This window comes from Mustela erminea, chromosome 2 (assembly GCF_009829155.1).
Source record: "Mustela erminea isolate mMusErm1 chromosome 2, mMusErm1.Pri, whole genome shotgun sequence".
In the NCBI taxonomy this organism is placed as follows: domain Eukaryota; kingdom Metazoa; phylum Chordata; class Mammalia; order Carnivora; family Mustelidae; genus Mustela; species Mustela erminea.
The window spans coordinates 70,465,800-70,488,470 of NC_045615.1; the positions used below are offsets into that span (position 1 = coordinate 70,465,800).

Below are 22,671 nucleotides of genomic sequence, written 5' to 3' on the forward strand. Positions count from 1 at the left end.
GTCTCCTGATTAAGGAAATTGGAGCTCTGGGAAGACAGCATGGTAGAATCTGTGACAATCAGCCATCTCTCTTAGAATCTTTGGGGAGCAGACAGACACATCTCATTTGTCTCATGCTACTATTTGCTGGTAATTGTACTTCATCAGTCCCTCAGTTTGAAGTTCATTCTGCTTTTTAAAAAGGATGTAAAACAAAACACATTCTCTTATTACATTCTATTTTCTTTAAAGTCTTGAGATGAACATAAACTTTCATAAAGATAACATATGGCTCTTTGGTTTAGTACAATGGAGTTAAGACAAATGTAATGCAATGAGCATTCTCAATAAAAATTTTAATTTCAAATAGGACCTGCACCTTTTGACCGCAAATACCAGCTCTACATATGTGGTACCAGATCAACCTAGTGGAAATGCTAACTCGTTAATTAAGGGAGAAAATATTTTAAAGGATAAAAAAAGATTTTCAATTTAGTATCTATAAAAATCAAAAGAAATGATCAGTGGTAGGACAAGAAAAGAATTTGGACATTGGGGAGGGTATGTGCTTTGGTGAGTGCTGTGAAGTGTGTAAACCTGGTGATTCACAGACCTGTGCCCCTGGGGATAAATATATATGTTTATAAAAAATAAAAAATTAATTAAAAAAAAAAAAAAGAAGGGCCATCTGTACCCCAATGTTTATAGCAGCAATGGCCACGGTCGCCAAACTGTGGAAAGACCCAAGATGCCCTTCAACGGACAAATGGATAAGGAAGATGTGGTCCATATACACTATAGAGTATTATGCCTCCATCAGAAAGGATGAATACCCAACTTTTGTAGCAACATGGACGGGACTGGAAGAGATTATGCTGAGTGAAATAAGTCAAGCAGAGAGAGTCAATTATCATATGGTTTCACTTATTTGTGGAGCATAACAAATAGCATGGAGGACATGGGGACTTAGAGTGGAGAAGGGAGTTGGGGGGAAATTGGAAGGGGAGGTGAACCATGAGAGACTATGGACTCTGAAAAACAATCTGAGGGTTTTGAAGGGACGGGGGATGGGAGGTTGGGGTACCAGGTGGTGGGTATTATAGAGGGCACGGATTGCATGGAGCATGGGGTGTGGTGCAAAAATAATGAATACTGTTATGCTGGAAATAAAAAAAAAACATAAAAAAAAAAGAAAAGAATTTTAGAAGTGCTGAATGTTAAATAACTTAGATGGAAGTAAAGATAAAATGCTCTGGGGTAAAAAGGATAAAAAAAGTAGCAGGAGTAATGATAAAGTCATTTATATCAAAGGTACGTGACATAAGTTTGAATAAAATTGTTTCAAGAAATGTGAGATTCAAAAGGCAATATTTCTATGTATATTAGAATATATTCTAGAATAAGGTATAAAACTAAGTAGTGAGTGTGATCTTTATAGCTTTATTGTTTTGGGTTTCTAATGATTTTCTCAGACAAGAAGTAATTAAAATTATATATTATCACCAAGATCTATTTTAGGTTTTCTGAAGGGATGGATATCCTCTGGTTTCTTGGTGTCACTGACATCTCATTAGATATGTGAAAATATCCATTACATAAGTGAATGTATAGAAATCTATTAGCCATGGCCCGCCTCCTCCTTGCCTCCCTCCTTCCTGGTATATATAAAATATTCTTTGCAATAACACAGAATTTTCACTGAAAGTAATAAATAATGCTTCCATAATAGCTTTCTCTGATCTTAAAATATATAATCTGTAAGGAGTGTGAAATAGAACAAAATTTTAGGGCTATGTGCTTGTTTATGTTTTCATTCTATACGAAAATACAGCTTTTAAATACTTGTAAAAGAAAATAAATGAAATGTTTATTTCAAATTCTGCCTCAGACAAAATACCTAAGAAGCACTGCTTCCAAAAATTAAATATCTTCCCTTATTTCATTTAAAGTTAAACAGAGATTGTACTTTAGAAGTCCACATCTATCTCCTTTAACTCTCACTGCACAAACTGTCCTCAGGACAAAGATTTCCAAAGTCATTGTAGGCATTTTTTGATGTATGGTTATTGCCAATAGGTGGGAATTTATCTCATAGCAGTGAGACAGATGAAGCCAGATCACACTGGGCAGCAATCCACCAAAGGCCCACTTGCTGAAAATAGAGCCATGCCTTTTACATTTGCACTGTTTCCGAAAAGGTCTATGGATCTTCAACCCCCAAGCCCCAGGAGCCAGATATCTGGAACCTCTTAGAAAGGATTTTCAATTTGTTCTAATGCAGTAATGCTTCCCCTTTGCTATTCTCTGTGCATTTATCTGTTTTGTGTTATTTTGGTCCCATTCTTTACCCCTACAAACAGAACTGTGTTCTTTTTTATTCCTCCTCTCAATTTCTTGACTGTTTTCTTTAGCATATGTGAGCACACAGCATCTGCTTCTGAGTCTATGCCAGATGGATGAAATTAATTATTGGAGAAATCTGAGGAAAGGGAGATCAAGGTACTTTTAACACAGGAAGGAGATAATGGCAGGATAGAAGTGAAAACCAGAGACACTCATTGTCAGGAACACACTAAACCACCTCTCAAAGTTTTGGCAGATGTGTGCAGTGACACAGCATACATCTAGCTTGAGCAACTGGCAGATATACTATATTTCCCTCCCCCTCGCCCAAATTCTCATCAATGTCAATCAAAGTAAGTGGGCAGACTGGTAATTCTTTACACATTAACTCAACCAATTAACCAACTTCTTTTAGGTCCTAAATTTGCATGGACTCATGGTAATCTAAACAATTACATAATTAAACAGAAAACTCAGGGAAAAAAAAATCAACAGAATTACTTGGAAGCCCAGGTTCTGTGCCACCGTGCAGGAGTTGTGTCATAGTTTTTATTATAACAGAGAGTACAAGGATGCAGTCCATTTGGTGTTTTCAAACACCAAATTCATATGGGTACAACTTGATAAATACCAAGAAAATAATAATGACTAATATCTGTATAATGCTTTCTGTTCTGTATGTTGCTTTGGCACTAGAATCCTCATTGACAGGTAAGGCAACTAAGGCTTAAGAAGCTAAGATGAGGGGCACCTGGGTGGCTCAGTGGGTTAAGCCTCTGCTTTGGGCTCAGGTCATGATCCCAGGGTCCTGGGATCGAGCCCCCACATCGGGCTCTCTGCTCTGCAGGGAGCCTGCTTCCTCCTCTCTCTCTGCCTGCCTCTCTGCCTACTTGTGATCTCTGTCAGATAAATAAAGAAAAAATCTTTAAAAAAAAAGAAGCTAAGATGAGGCCCATTATGATCACATAGCAAAAGACAATGGTTTAAGCCATAACTTTTGATTCCAAAATGAGGTTTGTTTTTGTTTGTTTGTTTGTTTTTTAAATTCTAAATCCAGCCTAAATTCTGCTGTGGTGTTCCTCCTGTCTCTAAAACATTTTATCAAATTCTTCATTGTAAGAACAATAATGTTGTGATTAAACTTTTTAATGTTACTTCTGGAAAAAGTTGTCTTTTAGTATATTTTAATGGTAGGGGTTATGGACTAATAAAATTTGTGAAGATAATATTTCTGAACCATTTGTACTATGGAAACAGAATTTTTAAGCTGAAAATTGGGAAATACTACTGAAAGTGTTTTAATATTTTAATTTGGATCCACTTGTGACCAAATATATATTTTTTTCTATGTATTGAAATTTGCAGTTTGGGTAGATTGCAGCCATAGAGAAGCCCTAGAACCTCACTGAGGGGTCCTCATTGTTACTGATATGTGCTCTGCACAAATGGGCCAACAATTAGGAGCAATGTAATACCTCCGAAGAAAGAGCACCAATTTAAAACAAAGTGTGCTAAGAACAGAACGTTTCAAGTCACACTAAATTTGATCACCTTTGATAAAGTTCCTGTCCCTTTTATCAGTGTTTCTAGACTAAAGATGAAGGATATATTCCCTCAGAAGAGGGAAGAATAGATAGCCATGTCTTTAATTATAAAATGTAATTGCTATAGCAGTTTGATGTTAAGCATGTTTGAGCTCACACTTAAAAAACAAAACAAAACAAAAAAACCAGAACCCTGAAATGTTTCTATAGTATAAACATTCCAGGAAAGTTGAAGACAATTATCTCAAATTTTAAGCAAATATATTCACTCTAGTTTGGGGCCAAATGTAAAAATGTTTGATTGAAATAAGGAATAGTTTTATAAAGTTCTGAGCAGCTAAAATAAGAATGCTATTCTTTAAACATTTGCAAATGGAAATTCAGTTATTTTAAGAGAAACAAAGAATGCAATTAACAATTCTGTTTCTTTATAGATTTTGATCTTGTCCAGAGGCCAAAATAAATGTGCTCTTCAGTCATCATCAAACCCCTGGTGGTTTCCCTCCGTGAAAGGTCCAAAAATGACCTAGATAGCTGCCTTTTTACGACACTGTCAAATTCTTCCACTAGGGCACTGGCATCAGGGACAAAGCCCCACACTCACTAGCTGGCCAATGTTAAGGTGAATAAGCCACGGAGGCTCCTGCAGCCTGTGATGACCCGCGGTGGTGCTCCCTGCTTCTGAACACTTGGGCTGGGCTCCAGCCAGGAGTGGGGAAGCCTGCCTTGGAAGCATGGGGAGTCACACTGCATTTGTGCAGGTGTGTGAGTTCACATTTTACAGTAGAGTTTGACAGTCAAAATTTACTTCTGTGGACCTGCTGCTCTCGAACTAGCTCAAAATCCCAAGTGGCTCTAAGTAAGGAAAACAAATTCCATTCTATCCTGGGAGATACACTATTCTTTATTCTGGGAGGCTATAGCCCTCTGTGTCACAGCCTGACTGAAGTACTGAGAGCTACAAAAAATAATTCTGAAATATAAATTAAATCATGCCATACTTCTGTGCAAAACCTTTCAGCAGCATCTCCTCACCCTTAGGTTAAGTTTCAAAATCTTTACCACAGGCTGCAAGGCAGAATCTGTCTCTGTTCTCATTTCCATCCATGCTCTGTTCATTCATTGCACACTTCTCAAACATGCCAAGGCAGCTTCAATCCCAACACCTTTGCCACTGCTGCTTCCTTAGCCTAGCCCACTTGGACATAACCTTTTGCTTCATTTCATTAAGGCTGCAAATGTTTCCTCCTCACAGATACTTTTCTTTGGTGCCTTATAGAAATAGGGCAATTCCTTTTATTCTCTTTTTTCTTAAGTTGCCTTATTTTTCTTCATAGTATCTGACACTTCTTGGCATTTTATCATCATTTTAGTAATGTATTAGGTACGAAAGTACCATTTTCATCGGTTAAGATAGGCCCAAATATTCAGGAACTTAATCTAGTAGATATACATATAACCTGTTTATTTTCACTGGTATATTTTTCCTCTACCTGAAAAAATTTCATGTAAATCCACTTCTACTAGAAGAATGCAATGCTGGTTGGATTCGTGTGTTCTATTTTGTCTTTTCTATTCTACCCTGTTTAAGTTGAGAGATTATCTAGTGTCACAAAATTTTTGTGTGCGTGTCACATATAAACTATAATATAAATATACCTTTATACACCATTTTATAATTTATGAAAACTAAAGTACTTAGTAAACATTTACTTCACATCAGGCTCTCATTGCATGTGTGATCCAGTCATGATGACACAGAAAACACTCGGCGAAAACAAAAGGTCAAGGAAATGAAGGCCAAGGAATGAATTAAGGCATTTATAAGTTCTGAAAATGATAGCTTAAAATTTTGTTTATTTATTTGACAGGGAGAGAGAGAGAGAGAGCACAAGCAGGCGGAACAGCAGGCAGAGGGAGAGGGAGAAGCAGGCTCCCTGCAAAGTAAGGAGCCCGACATGAGGCTCAGTCCCAGGACCCTGGGATCATGTTGTGAGCTGAAGGCAGAGGCTTAACCAACTAAGCCACTGAGGCACCCTGAAAATAATAGCTTGGAAGTATTCTAATTCCATTGAATATGAAGAAGGATAGAAGAAGCTTAACTGGAATTCACAACTGGTTACAAAGGAAAACTTACCTGCCTGTGTGGTTGAAAATAACCATGAGTTTTGTGTGTTGTTTTTTTTTTTAAGATTTTATTTATTTATTTGACAGACAGAGATCACAAGTAGGCAGAGAGGCAGGCAGAGAGAGAGAGAGGGAAGCAGGCTCCCTGCGGAGCAGAGAGCCCGATGCGGGGCTCGATCCCAGGACCCTGAGATCATGACCTGAGCCAAAGGCAGCGGCTTAACCCACTGAGCTACCCAGGCGCCCCAAAAATAACCATGAGTTTTTTAAAGAAGGCTTTAGAATTTTCTTCTGTAGATTATTATTTTTTTTTTAATGAGAATTTTCCCTTGTGGGGATTGTTCAGCTATCACGTAATTCCAGCCTAACATAAGCAAATGGACTATATCCAAAATTACTACAGAAGGAAATAAAACTTACTATCTAATTATTCAAGGTAATAACATATCTTACTTATAAGAAGACAGAAGATAATCCAACCTCTGCTTATTATATCCTATTTTAATTGGAAAATTAATATATTAGGGGAATACAGCAAATAATTTATGTTATTTAATTTCTATTTAAATAATAATTTATAATAAGTAAGATTAGTGGGTTTTATTCAGGAAGGACAAAACAATTTTATAACTTTAAAAGATTTTATTTGAAATTTATGGTAGAGGTATAGGATAACTTTTCTCAACAGGATATATGAATGATCAAACCTGAATAGATATAAAATGTCTAAAAAAAATACAACACATATTTATACCTCTTTGATAACTGTACCCAAATGGTAGCTGTTTGGTTTGCAGTTGGATCATTTCTTTTTCCCTTTCTCTTCCCTTTGTCTTTACATCTCCAGTTGACTTGACATAAGCTACACTTTCACTAGCTGTAACCAAGATGCAAACGAGAACCAAGTATTCATTGAACTCCATCTCTTTACCAAGACTGGATAATTCGTAGACGGAAAAACTTAACAAAAAAACTTGTATGGAAATATAATAATTTTTCAAACCAGCACTGGAGAAGTTAAATATTCATTCAAGCAATATGCCCAAGCTGAAAAATAATTATAATATAGTATTTAATTTCTTTGTCTAAAAACATGAGGATAGCATTGAGGATACAGCTTGTACTGATTTTGAAAGAAATTGAAGCAAAGCCTTCTTTATGAAAACATATATTTAGAATAAAAAATTAGGATCCAAATTATTCATAATAATTAAGGTGCCTCCTCTTCTTACAGGGTGTGGTTAATACATTATTCCCTTAGAACATAAAGAAATACTTATTAGTCATTTGACAGAAAAAATAAAGAGGGATCTAGGACATTAAAAAATACTAAGAAATACTATAAATATGCTAGAATCAGTGGGAACATACATTCACTTAATAAATATTTATTAACTGTTTGCTATATGCCGTGTAATCCTACAAGGTGAATTTAAATATCTGAGACAAGGCCAATGCCTTTGAAGAGCTCAGTGTACAATGGAGAATATGGCAATGAATGCTACAATCCTGGTAAGTAGAAATAAAATCTATGAATTAAAAAAAGGGAAACTCATCCATAGGAATAATTGAAGGAAGTAAAATTTGATTTGAGTTCTGAAGGATAAATCACATACAAACTGAGAAAAGAGTAAAGAACACCTCAATAGGAACAGCCTGTGGAAAGACAAAGAGGCATGTAAAAGAGGTAAGTTCACAAAATGAAAAGTTCACATGATCAGTCTATCTGGTCATTTACAAAGACAATTCCAGGGGCTTATGGGAGGGAAAATGGTGAAAAGAAGAGACTGGTGGCAGTGGACCATTTCATAGGCAATTGTAGTTGTATGGGCAAGATGACCCTACGTAATGATATATGTTATCATAAATTAGAGATTCATTTTACTTTAGAACAATTACTGATTTTAGTAATTGTGGGCAGCTCATAAATATGAAATGTTTTGAGGTAAGGCTAGGTTTGGGGAGGAGGGTCTTGAGGAAGATTCATTACATAATAAGTTAATAGCAATGAAGTCTTCAGTGTGACGTCTGATGCCTTGGGATGGTGACAGTTCTTTTATATTCAGTTCTCCAAAAGGTATTACCACCATTTCATTTACTTATCTTTTTTTTTTTTGTATTTTTAAAATTTTATTTTTTTATTTGAGAGAGAGAAAATGAGCAGGGGAAAGTGACATAGGAGAGGGAGCAGACTCCCTGCTGAGTAGGGAACCTGATACAGTCTGGATCCCAGTATCCTTGGTGTCCCCATTCCAATGTCCTTGGATCCAGCACCTCATGGAGCCCGGCATCCCACATCATGCTTCTGTCCTGCAGGGAGCCTGCTTCTCCCTCTGCCTGCCGCTCCCCCTGCTTGTGCTCTCTCTCTCTCTCTCTCTCTGATGGATAAACAAAATCTTAAAAAAATCTTAAGGAGTGCAGTCAAAGCGCCTGACTTTGGTTTGGGATCAAATCATGATCTCAGGATTGTGAGATGGAGCCCAGGATTGGGCTCTGCACTCTGTGTGGAGTCCACTTGAGACTTTTCTCTCCCTTTGCTCCTCGCAGCCCTCAAATAAATAAATAATCTTTTTTTTTTTTTAAGTTAATTTCAGATAGCTCTCCGGAGAATGCAAATACAAAAACGAATCCTTCATAAGTAAAAAACTAATAAGCAATAAATTCTACTAGAGAATTTAAAATCTAAAATTAAGTGGATTCATCATTTATTTGAGAATAGTAATGGGTCTTTAAAGTTCTTCTGCAACAAATATAACTTTTAACTTCCTTGAGAAGGGAAATTTTAACTCAATCTCTCCAGGACAGAATGCTAAAAAAATAAAACACAACCACTCCAAACCTCTCTACCGTTGAGCACAACACTATAATCACAAATCCACAACACATGTTTCATAGTTCATGGCCACTGATTTGTTTGTATATTGAACACAATGGTTTGCTTCTTTTGTGTTTCTTAAAAAAACAGTAACTTACAAGAGAGACCTCAAGTCACATATGTGAGAGAAAAAACTTAAAAGTCAGAATTTCATCTGCTAGGCTTATATCTTTTAATTTTATGAGGTAATGGAAGTCTTAAAACTTTTATGAATAAATAACAAATCATTCAAGCACACAGACCTCCTAAGACATCCTTTCTGGATAACATCTTCTAACTTAGCATTCAGTGATTACCATTCTATGTTCCATGCTAAGGTGCTCAAGGAAAACAACTTCTTATTGAGTGAAATATACAAGGACAGCAAATCTTTTTAAATTTGCATGTTGTTTTGGGAACCTTTTTAAAAGGAACTGTAAGCCAGCATATGGAAAGTTATAAATGTGGCCCAAGTCTGCCTGGAATCTAATTAGAGATGCCTTCCAGCTGTTGCCACTGCCTGGAGCCTCTACTTCCTCTTACTCGCTCCTTCCAAAACACCATGGAAAAGAAACTGAACAACAGCACTCCTGATGCAACTTGGACTCAGTGAGGTGGTTCAGTGAAAAAAGAGATGACAAATCAGCCACCTTATTGAATGCCCCTGTACATAAAGCATTGCTCTATGAAAATCCAGTCTTATTAGGGAGAGAGCTATAGCACCAAAATTAGGGTTAAATAAAAAATTACATGCATAACCGGTAGTACAATATTATCATTGCTATGACTAAAGATAAAATGTGGTCTAAGGTTTCCCTATGTGTACAGAAATTAAGAAATCCATTAGTAATTTTTCTATTTGTACCATGTTCCCCAAACCAAACACCTGTGATAATTATAGATGGTCTGTAAACCATTTACTCTGACAAATATCAGGCCCCTATGTCACAGATTTTATATATTTTTGCTCTATGGATTTTAACCTGAATATCTCATTGGTAGCTGTAACATATATACAAATGCATGCATAACAGTGCTTAAGGTGAGAAGGGTTTGGAGTAAGGCAGACAGACATTGATCTGGATCTTCAAGGATAAGACTTAAATAGGCAAGAGAAGAGGGCAATTGTGATAAAAATGTACCACTTCCAATTTTTTAAAGATTTACTTTCCCCTAAATCCCATTTTATTTTCTGCTATATCTTCACCCACATCCTCAAGCACGTGTCTCACTATCTTGAAAATACCCTCTCTTTGAATCTGCTACTTTTTAAATCACCAGAGTATTTCTCTCTTGCCTTTGTTTCAAAGTCAAACTTCTCTCACAAATTACACCACTCTCTTATTCCTATTCCACCAGCCCTTTTAGTAACCTCTCCAAAATCAAAGCCATTCATGGTTTTAGTTTTTTTGGGGGGGCGTGTGATAAAAATGATGTTTTTCTTCTTAAAATAGCAACTTAAAAGCACTATAAATTTTTTAAAATAATAACTAGAACTGTCTAAAAAGAACATTTCTTTCCAGGCAAATGTTAAATTAAGTAATGTGCCTGAAATTGCTGTAGACATCTTTCTGAGTGGTTCACACAGAACATAAACCTCATAAGCCAACAGCTCACTGTGGGGGAAAATAATTTCTGTTCACCCTCAATCCAGTGTTCTGTTAACAGCTTTACTTCTAAATATACATAACATTTCCTTTAAAAAACCTTCTGTTTAATATTTCAAATGCACAGACTAGTTCTGATCTAGTGAACTGATTCCCTAATATTGAATCATTCTGGCCAAACATGAGTCAGAGTTATAAAGCTTTCTGAGACAGTTAGCTATTAAAATGTTAGGGACATACGTGAACCTGTGAACAATTTCACAGTCTCAAAGGAGACAGAATTTTTAGCTTTTATGAAAGACCAGAGTAAGAGGGAAGTAAGATTTTACTGTTTTCATGTCTTCGTTTTTCTGAATTTCAACATTTACTAGAGGAAACTCAGTTTGCTATAATTTTTTTTATATAGGATTTACAACGATCATGTGTAGCATTTATACAAAAATTTTACAGACATGTGCTATGTTTTAGTTTATATTTATTTACCATGATATTTTTAGACCACTTGGCAACTACAATGGGATGGTAATGTGTGGGATTAATTATTTCACAGAATGTGTTTATATGGTTGCATATTATCAAAAGGCATTTGGTTTCTGGAAGCAGAATGCAAATATAAAGACAAGCAGCACAGTTTAAAGTCAGAATATTTGCCCCCTTCCATTTTGATTAATGTCTACTTTGATTAATGGTATATGATCTACCAGCCACCCAAACAGACCTTTCCTGAAGTCTTATAGCTTCTCTTCTTTCATTTCAAGCTATGTTCTTTTGGGGATTCAGCAATATCCATTCTAATACGGATTATCTCTTGAAGTTTTGCTGTCTTTTCCATTCTTATTACTATGTCTTTCTCATTTCTCATTTTTGCAACTTCCCACTGATTTCGTTACTACAGAATTACAGACATAATAATGAGGCAGTAGAGTCATAGTAGGCATTTCATAGACTATATAGAAGGAGGAAAAACTTTAAGTACTAGTTCTCAATAACAGTTCTTCAACACGTTTACCTATAACTTAATAATTAAATAATAGCGTCCTGGTACTCTTTATTGGGCTACTGAAATGGCATTTGCAGACAAGAAAAGAAAAACACCTTGAAAGTCTGATATTACTTGGAAAATCTTCTCTATCCTACAGATATTGTTGCTTCATTATTCTTTTCCTTGTACTTCCATGTTCCCTAGTAGGATATGAAAGGCTTTCATGCCTCTGCACTATAGCATCATGATACCCAGGACGCTGGGATCATGACCTGAGCTGAAGGCAGCCATTTAACCAACTGAGCCAACCAGGCGTCCCTATTCTCTATTCTTGAGAATGACTGAATTGTCCACAAAGTACTCATTTGTAGCATTAAGTCAGTCACATATCTTTCTTGACCTCTTGGGAAATAACTCCCAGAGTAGATAAAATAGGCCTGAATATCTCAAACCATGACCCAGGAACCCTGGAGATTGGGCAGAGGGGCTCTGAGCCTGCCTTCGAAGGAAGGGGTTGAGGCTAGGAAACTACCAGGCTCTCTACTCTCATCTGTTTTATATACTGAGCTTTTCCATCAAAGGCCTCACTTGAATAAAAAGTTCCACCACAGAAAAAGAGTTTGTAAGTCACAGAACAAGTTTCAAGTCCAACAAGGAAATAAATCAATTTACATGTGGCTGATAAACCTGTGAATTGGCCAGTTCCTTGAGGTCAAAAGGAAGCCCTGGAACAAAGCAGGGACTATGTGGATCCTATGCAGACCACTGGAGGCGTGAGGCTACAGCCCTGATTCCAGGCCCAGAAAGGCCAGGAAAGTCCTCAGCAATGGGAAGTGAGGCAACTCCTACAGGACAGGACAACATGGCTTCACTGAAGTTTCCCATAAATATTTAAAATGAGGGGATTTTTGAGGAGAAATTTCAGATTGTAAAAGACTCTTGAGATCAGTGTTCTTTAAGAAATAATTTTAAGGGGCGCCTGGGTGGCTCAGTGGGTTGAAGCCTCTGCCTTCAAGGTCATGAGCCCAGTGTCCTGGGATCGAGCCCCACATCGGGCTCTCTGCTCCGCAGGGAGCCTGCTTCCTTCTCTCTCTCTCTGCCTGCCTCTCTGCCTACTTGTGATTTTTCTCTCTCTGTCAAATAAATAAAATCTTTTAAAAAAATAAAATAAAATAATTTTTAAAATTTCTCTTGCCTCAGTATTAAATTTTTTACAGTGCTTATCCTTCAAAATCCAAGAAAGGGAAAGTGAGGGCTCACCGTTAGGTCAGATGGAGGGTGGACCTCTCAGTCTTTTTTTTTTTTTTTTTTTAAGATTTTATTTATTTATTTGACAGAGATCACAAGTAGGCAGAGAAGAAGGCAGAGAGAGAAGAGGAAGCAGGCTCCCTAATGAGAGAGAGCCTGATGTCTATGCCACTGGATCCCAGGACCCTGAGATCATGACCTGAGTCAAGGGCAGAGGCTTTAACCCACCCAGGCGCCCCTGGACCTTTCAGTCTTAATACTAGGGGGTAACTGAGTTGAATGAACGTACTGAAACAAACATTTATCTCACTAAAGATTTATCTCTGTAGCTGCGCAGCTGCTAACTCTTTGCCCCAGAAAACAACACAAAAGCCAGCATACAACTTACTCAGGGTGGTTCATAGTTATTTAGAGAACAATTTTATTAACTCAGAGAACAAAAAGAATAGATCAGCAACATGGAAAAAAATTTTTAAACGACTTTTCTAAATATAAAACAGTTGTTCTGTTTTTAACTATTTGTAAACTAGGAGACAAAAGGAGCACACCTCAAATTAAAAAAAAAAAAAAAATTCTTACCAGAAACAAATCCTTAAAAGTCATAACTCCATAAATGCAGGTGAAGATTCAACCACCAAGTGCCACTCAGACAACTCTGGCCTTGACATTAATCCAAGAGAAAAAAATGAGAATCATGAGTGTGCGCACGTGTGTGTGTTTGTGGTGTATACACCTGACATTTAATCTGTCTGAAGTAGCAGCATTTTCAGTGTAATAGCAATAGAGAGGAGCGTCCAGTTTTTACATTGGCTGTGCTTGTTGGTTTCCTTTCTTCAGCAACCACCTGAGCAACTCTCATACTAGTAATGTGTTCTGTACTAATAATGGTAGGGTTTGTGTCTTCAACTCTGAGGTGGCAAAGTGATGGGAAGGGCGGCTTCACCTAGTTAATGCCATTCTGGGCAACTTTGGGGCCAAAGGAGGTCCTGTTGTAGTTCTTGTGACAGAGCCACCTCCTCCACATTCCCTTGTACTGCTTTATCTTTCCTTTGAAATGTTAGTAAGTGGCTGAGCTGGAATTCAAACGCAGATCTTCTAACTCCACCTACTCTGCCCTTCCTCGGACCTACTGCTAAGTGAAAAAATGCGGATGTTCTGGCACGCCTTCATAATGTGAAAACTCAGAGTCTGGCGAAGGAGAAGGGAGAAACAAAGGCTCTCATGTACTGGTGGGCTTTGAAGTGTAAAATGTAACTGCTGAAGGCATTCCTGCAATTTGTAATCAGTAGTAACTTCACCTGCTTGAGTGAGCCCATTTTTTTTCTGCTAATAGCGAAATGAATGACCTTAAAGTTGTCCTCGACTCCTCTTTTTTCTCCCAAACTATCTGTACTCCATGAAAATATTTTATCTGCTCTACCTGTGGAGATTCTGTATACTCCGCATCTACTGCTTTCCATCACCCCTCTCCACAGCCTGTCATTTCCCCACACAGGGTAATGGATAATCGCTTACCAGGGCTTCCTATTACAAACCTTAAACTTACTTCTACAATCTATCCTCAACACAAGCACCGAAGCAATTCAGTTAAAACTAAGTTAGGTCATGTCACGCCTCCGCTCCAAGCCTTCCATGGCTCCCATTTTGCTCACAGTCCCTATCCTGCCCAGGCCTGCGCTGCATTACAGAATCTGGCTCCTTTAATGACCTGGGCCCCATCTCCTCTAATTGTCCCCTATCCTCCCTCTGACCAGTCTAGCTAGATGGGCTTCTTAATGGCACCTGAACATAGGCCTATGCCTGTGTCTCTGCCCTTCTGTCTGCCCAGAGCACCAACACAACAAGACTCCCTCTATTACTTTTTTTTTTTTTTTTAAGATTTTGTTTATTTATTTGACAGAGAGAGATCACAAGTAGGCAGAGAGGCAGCCAGAGAGAGAGAGGAGGAAGCAGGCTCCCTGACAAGCAGAGAGCCCCATGCGGGACTCGATCCCAGGACCCTGAGATCATGACCTGAGCCAATGGCAGAGGCTTAACCCAATTAGCCACCCAGGCGCCCCCCTCTTTTATTTTCTTAATGAGGCCTTCCATGACCTCTACAACACTGCCCTCTTAACTTCCATCCCCTTTCCTGTAGTGTTTTCCTTCACAGAGCATAGGGTCCTCTAGCACACTATTTATTTCACTTCTTTGTATCTATCTCCTTGTACTAAAATATAAAAGTCATTAGAACAGGGATTTTTGTAGATCTGTGTTGACTGATACATCTCCCAGTGCCTGGAATGGTATCGGCAAAGAGTAGGTACTCAGTATTGAATGAATGCTAAATGAATCTTGGTGAAATAAAAACAAGAAGCCCGATTACATCAATGGTGATTACCTCCAGAACCATTAACTGGTAACGGAAAGCTTCATGAAGGTTTACACATGACTGTGACAAACTAGTCAACGTGTAGTTTCCTCCTTTATAAGAACTTCTAAGGGTATGTATTTAATTTTGGGAGACTCCTTTGTAAGACTGAGAAATATTAACGTTCACCTTCCTCATAGATTTGTGGTGAGGCTTAACATTTGTCTTATAAAAAAAAAAACCCTCTCTATTTTAAATTATGTATTTATTTTGTTTTATTATTTTGGCATCTGTGATTACTCAGAGCCATATCAGGAAAGAGATCTGAGAAGTTCTATTGTTAAAACCAAATCACTGAATTATTTTAGCAAATTTCAGACTGTTGACCCAAGTGACCTAATTTCATTTAAAGGTAAATGATGATAATGAATTCCTCAACTAATTCAAACCAGTTAGAACACTTTTAAAAAAAATCAGGATATGTCTGAACTCATCCTGAAACTGATGCAAACTAGATCAAATTCTTAATGTATTGATTTAAACAAGACCTCAAAATAAATGTCCATTTTCTCTAAGTTGGCATTGTGATAGAAAGGTTCTAAAAGAGAACAATGTGCTAAAATATCTATATCTCCTAGCACCTTTAATTTCGCGATTTAGTTCTCAGAAATTCGGTTGCTTTTGCTCTTGAGCCAATTGCTTTGCCCAAAATAGGAATCTTTTTTATCATTCATTTTGTGGGAGAGCTGAAAGCACATTAATAGAGAAGCTGTCTCTTCCAGGAGCCAGATCCACGTAACCTGAAACAAGTCTTCAACTACAGAGGATATAAAGAAAACTGCACGAATTAACTACACTTGCTACTTGGATGGCATTTAAATTAAACAGTCTTATGCATATAGTGGCTGTTAAATGGTGGAAAAAGAAAAAAGAAAGAAGATGGTAATAAACAGTCATGGAGTCTTCAAGACCAAAATTGTATTGCACTGTAACTCCGCACTCATTGTGGTCTCCAGACCAGCAACTTTGTTATCACCAGGCTGTTTACTGGCAATGAGGAATCTCAGGCCCCACCCAGGACCTTCTGAAACAAAATTTCTGGGTGGAGCACAGAGGAATGAAGGCTTTAATAAACTCTCCAGGTAATTATTAGGCATTGCACTATTATGTACATCTTACAGTTCTAAATGTATAATTGTTAATATTTAAGAGGTTAGGGTCGATAATACACATGAAATAAATCCTTACAACTTCCCAAAGTCAAATTTAAACAACATTTTATAGGACGTAGGTCTCTATTACTTCAAAACATAGTAACAAAAACAGAGCTGGGATTATTTTAAATCCCTTTGGACCATTTAAATTCTTTGTTTCATCTCATTATGAGAAAGTATAGTTTGATTAACAATTTAAGCATTACTAATTTTGAAAGGTAAACTAATAGCGTCATCCTTAATTTAGATATGAAACAAGTGAATAATAAGAACTTATTCCAATTTCCCCAAATTGTATGAGAAAACCAGTTTGAAAATGAGTTTCTGCTTTTTAGAATAGCTATATCTATTTTAGCCCGTTGTGGCTTTACTTGAATAAAATGTTTATTAATTTCCATTCAAAAGAGTAGCTATGCAGCTATACTCTATACTAAACCCATCTTGTCAACGATCTGAGTAATGTAATGGAACAATCACAGTGTTAGGGTTGGAATTCTAGCCTCATTACTTACTATGGGATTTTGGCCAAGATATTTTACTTCTGTGAGCTTGATTTCTTCATATATAAAATGTGGGTAATAATAATTACCCTTGAGTTACGAGGTCTATATACATATTGGAAGAAAGAAAGATATATACATAGACATATTAGAGAATATATATTATAGAATGATATATATATAATTTCTTAACACTTGTTAAGTGCCAAATAAATGTTACATCTCTATTCCCAAGATTTTATCTTCAACTAAACCTTTTAGTTAGAAAAATTTATGATTAAATTATACTTCAGAGCATTGAAAGACAACCAAATTAGAACCAAAGCAAAAAAAGAAAAAAGAAACCCAACCTGATTTCAAGTATTTGAGATTATATTTTCAAATATGTTAAAAATTATTTAAACTAACAAAACTTTCTTTATTTTTTTCCCTATAGTGAGGGGAGGGGCAGAGGGAGACAGAATCTTAAGCATGCTCAATGCCCAGTGTGCAGTGCGCTGTGGGGCTCAATCTCACAACCCTGAGATCATGACATGAACTGAAATCAAAGGTCTTACACTTAATCGGCTGAGCCAGCCAAGTGCCCTAAACTAAAACATTTTAAATTTGATAAGTTCAATACACTCAGTTCACATACTTTTATTACAGCCTTATTCTGTCCAAAAACATGGTGTGTTCAAAGTATATAATACAGTCTTTAATCTTATTCTATTCAACCCTGAAGATAATTTTTTAAAGTCTGATAAAACAATTTAAAAATTCTAGAAGTCTTCCGATCCAAGATTATGACAAATCTTTTTATAAATTTCTAATAAATCACAGATTTATTAAAAATGTTAAAATTATCAATAATTTATAGTATACATTAACATTGTGCTATAGATTATTCATTATTATTTCTGTCAATGGAAGTAAGGTAATGAGCCCATGATTGGCAGTTTGAGGAGATGAGAAATTTTGAAATAGTAGTTCTAAAGAATGCAACATATACTAAAGGAAGTTAAAAAAAATCACGGAGCATTTTTGAGTGCCTATTTTGGATTTGTGGTCATGAATTTAATCCAGTATTGATTGCCACTCATCTTCCCGCTGCAATGTACCTCTTGGCTGGACCTTATTAGAAAATGAATGCTGCCAAACCATGCTCACAAAGCCTGTGTGGATACCATACATAGAAGAATCCAGTAATCCCATAAGGTCCAGTTAGTTTCCTCAGCCTCTTTCTCATCTAGGTCTGGTTCCCTTACCCTCTCCAATGACGTCAGAGAACAACCAAGTATTGAGAAAAGCACAATATATATCCTCAGCAAGGGGACAATGACCTCGTGATTATTTCTGGCTTGTCTTCCCTACGAGGCTCAGATGGTTAGTAGATTGGTGTTGGTGTTATGATAGCAATGTATTATTATTGATTCTATTTGATCAGTGGAAAGAATTCCTATCCATTGTCATAAAATTAAGGGATTGGAAAAAATTACATGTGATATCCCTTTGAATTCTAAGAGTTCTAGCACTGTGTTGGCTGTCATAATCATACCCAAGAAAAGGTGTATAAAGCCTACAAAAGGTAAACCCAAAAGGTTCATGAGTATTGTCAGAGTTTTTGGTAAGGCTCTACACATCCCCAATTTGGAAAAAAAAATTTAAAAGAGTACTTGAAACTTTGGAAATATTTTTGCTTTTCTGTTCAAAATAAATGCCCTGTAGAATTCAGTTATACCTAAAACCAGAATGTATATATTATGTATTATATGTCCTCTATACATTTTCACCAACATGATCTTGTTTAATAGGATAACCAAACCAGAAAGTAATGGTCTGTTAGCTCCTATCCCTCTCATTTGATGAGACTCACCAGGCATGAGGTAACCTATCTAAGGTTTCACTGTAGGAGGGAACTGGTGTTTAGACTAAGGTCTTCCATCCTATGCCTACTGTCCTTCCCAGATAGCACACTGCTCCTCAAATAACTTCTACTTAACATGGTTGCTTTCTCTGAACATGATAAAGTTAAAATTATAGTTGAGCAATTGCTTAAAGTTCTTACCAATCTGAATATTTGTGGCTACCTAACTCTATGAAATATAGTATCAAATCTCAGTTGATCAGCAATGGTGATTCAGTAAAATTATTGAAGAAATATTTATTGAGAGTCTGTTTATCAATAGTCATTATCTGTGGGATAGCTTAAAGTTTTCCAGCATGAAGATAATAACCAAGATGATTAAGATTTATATAAATAAATAAATATATTTATTTGTATGTGATAGGTTTCTATTCTCTATGTTCTATGTACAGAATGCCACTTAATCCTCACAATAAACCCTTCGACGTAGGTACTGTAATTATCATAGTCATTTTCCCATGAGAAAATGAGGCATATACAGCTTAAGTTACATGGCTGGTATCTTACAGAATCCTTCCTTTTAATCAGTAGGAATTTGTGTGTGTGTGTGTGTGTGTGTGAGTGTGTGTTTTAATAGACTATGTTGTAAGAAGTTTAGAGTTCAGGTTTAGAGTTCAAGTTTAGAGTTGATGGCTCAGGTGGTTAAGCATCTGACTCTCGGTTTCACCTCACAGGTTGTGATCTCAGGGTGGTGAGATCAAGCCCCACACTGAGCTCCATGCTCAGTGCAGAGTCTGATTGAGAGTTTCTGCCTCTCTCTCTCCCTTTGCCCCTCCCCGCTTAAATAAATAAATAAATAAAATCTTTAAAAAGACAGAAGTTTACAGTTTAATGTATTGTTGTGCATTTTGGAATTGAAAGGAAATAGGTGCATAAATAATTACAAATATTATAAAGATATAAAGAGGATAGGCTGTAGGGAAAGAGAAGAATGCATTTGATTCTGCCTGGACTAGGGTAAGAAAATGATCAGAGAAGGATTGGAGAAGAGAGGAAAGTAGTAGAGGATCTGGAGGGATGCAACAAATTGGAGAATTAAGGATAGTCTATCAAAGGGAAACCTGCTTAGATGGAAACGGGGGGCTGGGAGACATAGCCCTTGTGGGAAAGTACAAGTACCTTGGCCATGATAATCCAGAGAAGGTATAAATGGGAATGTGTTGGGAGATTGTACAAGAATTTTATCAGAAGCTATATTTTGAAGGTCCTTATATAGAAATCTTAGGAATAAGGCTTTAGCCTATAGGTAATGGAAGTTTCTAGAAGATTTTAACCAGGGGAGTGGTGTGATTTTGATCGTGTTGAATTTTACCCGGGTCCTAATATTAGAGGCAGATGCTGCAGGGAATATAGTCATTTAGAAGGTGACTGAAATAGTGGTCACAGAGCATAAAAAATTTCAATTCCCATGAAGCCAAGAGCAGTGTCTTAATTCCAAACAACTTATTGAGGACCTACTGAGCTGTAGACCCTGGGTGAACTGGCATTCAAAGCTGAATGAGATATGTTAATGATATTCAGTAAAATTTTAAAGTTGTTTTTGATTGAAGGAATTTGATATAATTAATCATCAGCCTTTCCATTACCCTATTTCCATTTCTTCTCATTTAGTGTTGTACTCTTAATGTCATTGTTTAAATATGCATCTGCTTTCAGTTGTCACAAGCTTAGCAGGGTTCCATCAGATTCTGCCAAGCATGATGACAACAACACACACCATCTCCAAGTGCAGAAATTGAAAAAGTATATGTCCCTAATCATCTTCCTGAACATCTCAGAACTAATAATATAATGCAAAAAACTCCTGTATAGAAATTAAAGCATATGAGATTTCATTTTAACTCTTTGCACTGATAGACTGAAATTGGAAGAGATATGACTGTATCACAGAAAACTTAAAAAAAAAAAAAACCAAACTATTCCTTTAAAGTTTGCATATGCTTAAAAATTATAGAGCTGTAGCTCTAAATTTAAAATAATTTTTACTTAAAAGCTATATCATACTTAAAAGTTCTCACACTGTTTTCATATATTAACTCAATTGATCAGTTTAAGGTTGGCAATATATATAATAACATTATTCCTTTTTTTTTTCACAGGTGAAATCACGGAATCCTAGAGAGATTAAACTACTTGTTCAAGGTCAGTCAGGAATTTGTTCATTAAATCAGCACTGTAATTCAGATTTCCTCACTATAAATTCTATGCTATTTCTGCTCTATTTGCCTGCTAGAAGGAAATAATCACTTATTCATCTATTCATTCATTTGTTCATTCACTCATTCTTTACACATACACTTAGTGCCTATTAGTACAAAGCACTGTGAGATTTATGGAGATTATAAACCAGAGGTATGAGGTCCAGTGACAGCTATGAATGAGGTAGAAATCATGCGTAATAAGACAGTAATAGAAAGGATTATGAAAGGTCATCACTGGAATAAATTATTTCTGGCTAAGGAATCATGGAAAGCTATACAGGAAAGGTAGTATTTTAGGTGAGTCTGAGTGGCTGGCATTTAGGCAAAGAGAGATAGGGCATGAATTCCAAGGGGTGGAAACAGTATGTGCAAAAGAAGGAAGAAAGTGAAGTATGGAATGTGCTCAAGAAACAGTGAATCATCCTTTTTCCTAGAGGGGAGTGTGAAGCTTGAGAGAGGAAAATAAGGCTAAAAACTATTTTAAAGACTAGACTAATATGCTTACAATTTTCATATCGGGCAGAATGAGGTTATGAAAACAGCAAGGGTCTTGCTGAAGATACCCAAGTTTAGGTTCAAATACAGGCTCTGTTGTTTAGAAGCTGTGTGACTGTGATCAACTTACATAATTTCTCTATAACTTTCATATATCATCCATGAAAGGAAGACGTCTGTTAAATATTTCAGAACTATTTTTTCAAAATAATAAAAATAGTTTACTTTCAGGGTAGGTGTGAAGATCAAATGACAGGATATTTGAAAAGTGACTGGTACAATAAGGTGGTCAGTAAAAATTAATTTCTGGTCCAATGCTGTGGTAGTCAGGGCAACCCAGGGAGGGTGTTTGCTGAGGCTGGTGATGTAATGAGAGTCATGGTGGAATAAAGCAAATATGCTGAGTGAATCAGAAGAGAGAGGGAGTAAATGATTAGAGGAAAAAGTCTTTTCTGCAACAGAGCACAGAGGGAATGAATGTCTCAATGAGGTAACACTACTGGGAATATTTACTATCTAGAATGATAAAAGAACACTGCAACACACTCTAATTAAATCAAAGTAAAATACAGAAAAAGATTGTAGTGAAATTAATTCTTGAATATTGCTGTGGGAAAAAAATCTGAATGAAACCAAACTTTGAAATAAAAGAGGCTTTCATACTGAGCTCATATTAGAATCAGGGGCTCTAAGTCTTTCGCTTCTCCCACCTTTGATCTCTGGGAGAGGTCATCTGGATGAAACGAAATGTTCTCAACTCTCCACACCTGGATAAATGTCCACCTTTCAGAACAGCCACTCAGGAAACTCACCCAGGATTACCTGAATAGCAATTCATTTCAGAGGGAACCTTTTTTAAGAGACTCATTTAAAATTAGGGACTTTGATCACAAGAGTGTGCCAATAGCTTACTTGACCATGATTCTACTGTCAGAAAAACCTATGAGGTCAAACAGGAAGAGGCAGCTATTTGTTGAATGGCCTTCTCTGTTGAGCTGCTCTTTTTGAAATGGATATGTGAGTCTTTAAAGCTACCCTCTTCTTTGTTGTTACAGTCATTTTCCAAAGCCAAAGTGAGGCTTGGAAGAAAAATTCTGTTTCTTCTAAACTTCAAACCATAAACATTTTTCTAGATGTTTATGCATTAACTAAATATTTACAAATGTAATAAGCAAACTCTTAGCAACTGATATTTATTGTGTATTCTCAGTATGTGGAACACTACTTAAAACTAGGCTTTGGATAAAGGAAGTGGATGGAAGAGAAAGCATGTATGACTCTTGATGTTATGTTTACAATAGAAACAGAGGGGAAATGTATG

At 36.6% G+C, this 22,671-nt stretch overlaps 1 protein-coding gene across 2 annotated transcripts in view; it reads right to left on the minus strand.

The window, feature by feature from the left end:
* The window catches only part of ARSJ (arylsulfatase family member J), an 87,838-nt gene that overhangs the window by 57,918 nt on the left and 7,249 nt on the right, over positions 1-22,671 (minus strand). Inside the window, exon 2 of one of the 2 annotated variants that reach the window (XM_032333257.1) lies at positions 22,061-22,172. The exons of the other annotated variant lie outside the window; for it this stretch is intronic. Coding sequence (XP_032189148.1) covers positions 22,061-22,083 — 23 coding nt within the window. The 5' untranslated portion in view covers positions 22,084-22,172. The remainder of the gene's footprint in view (positions 1-22,060; positions 22,173-22,671) is intronic. 2 annotated transcript variants of the gene reach the window in all.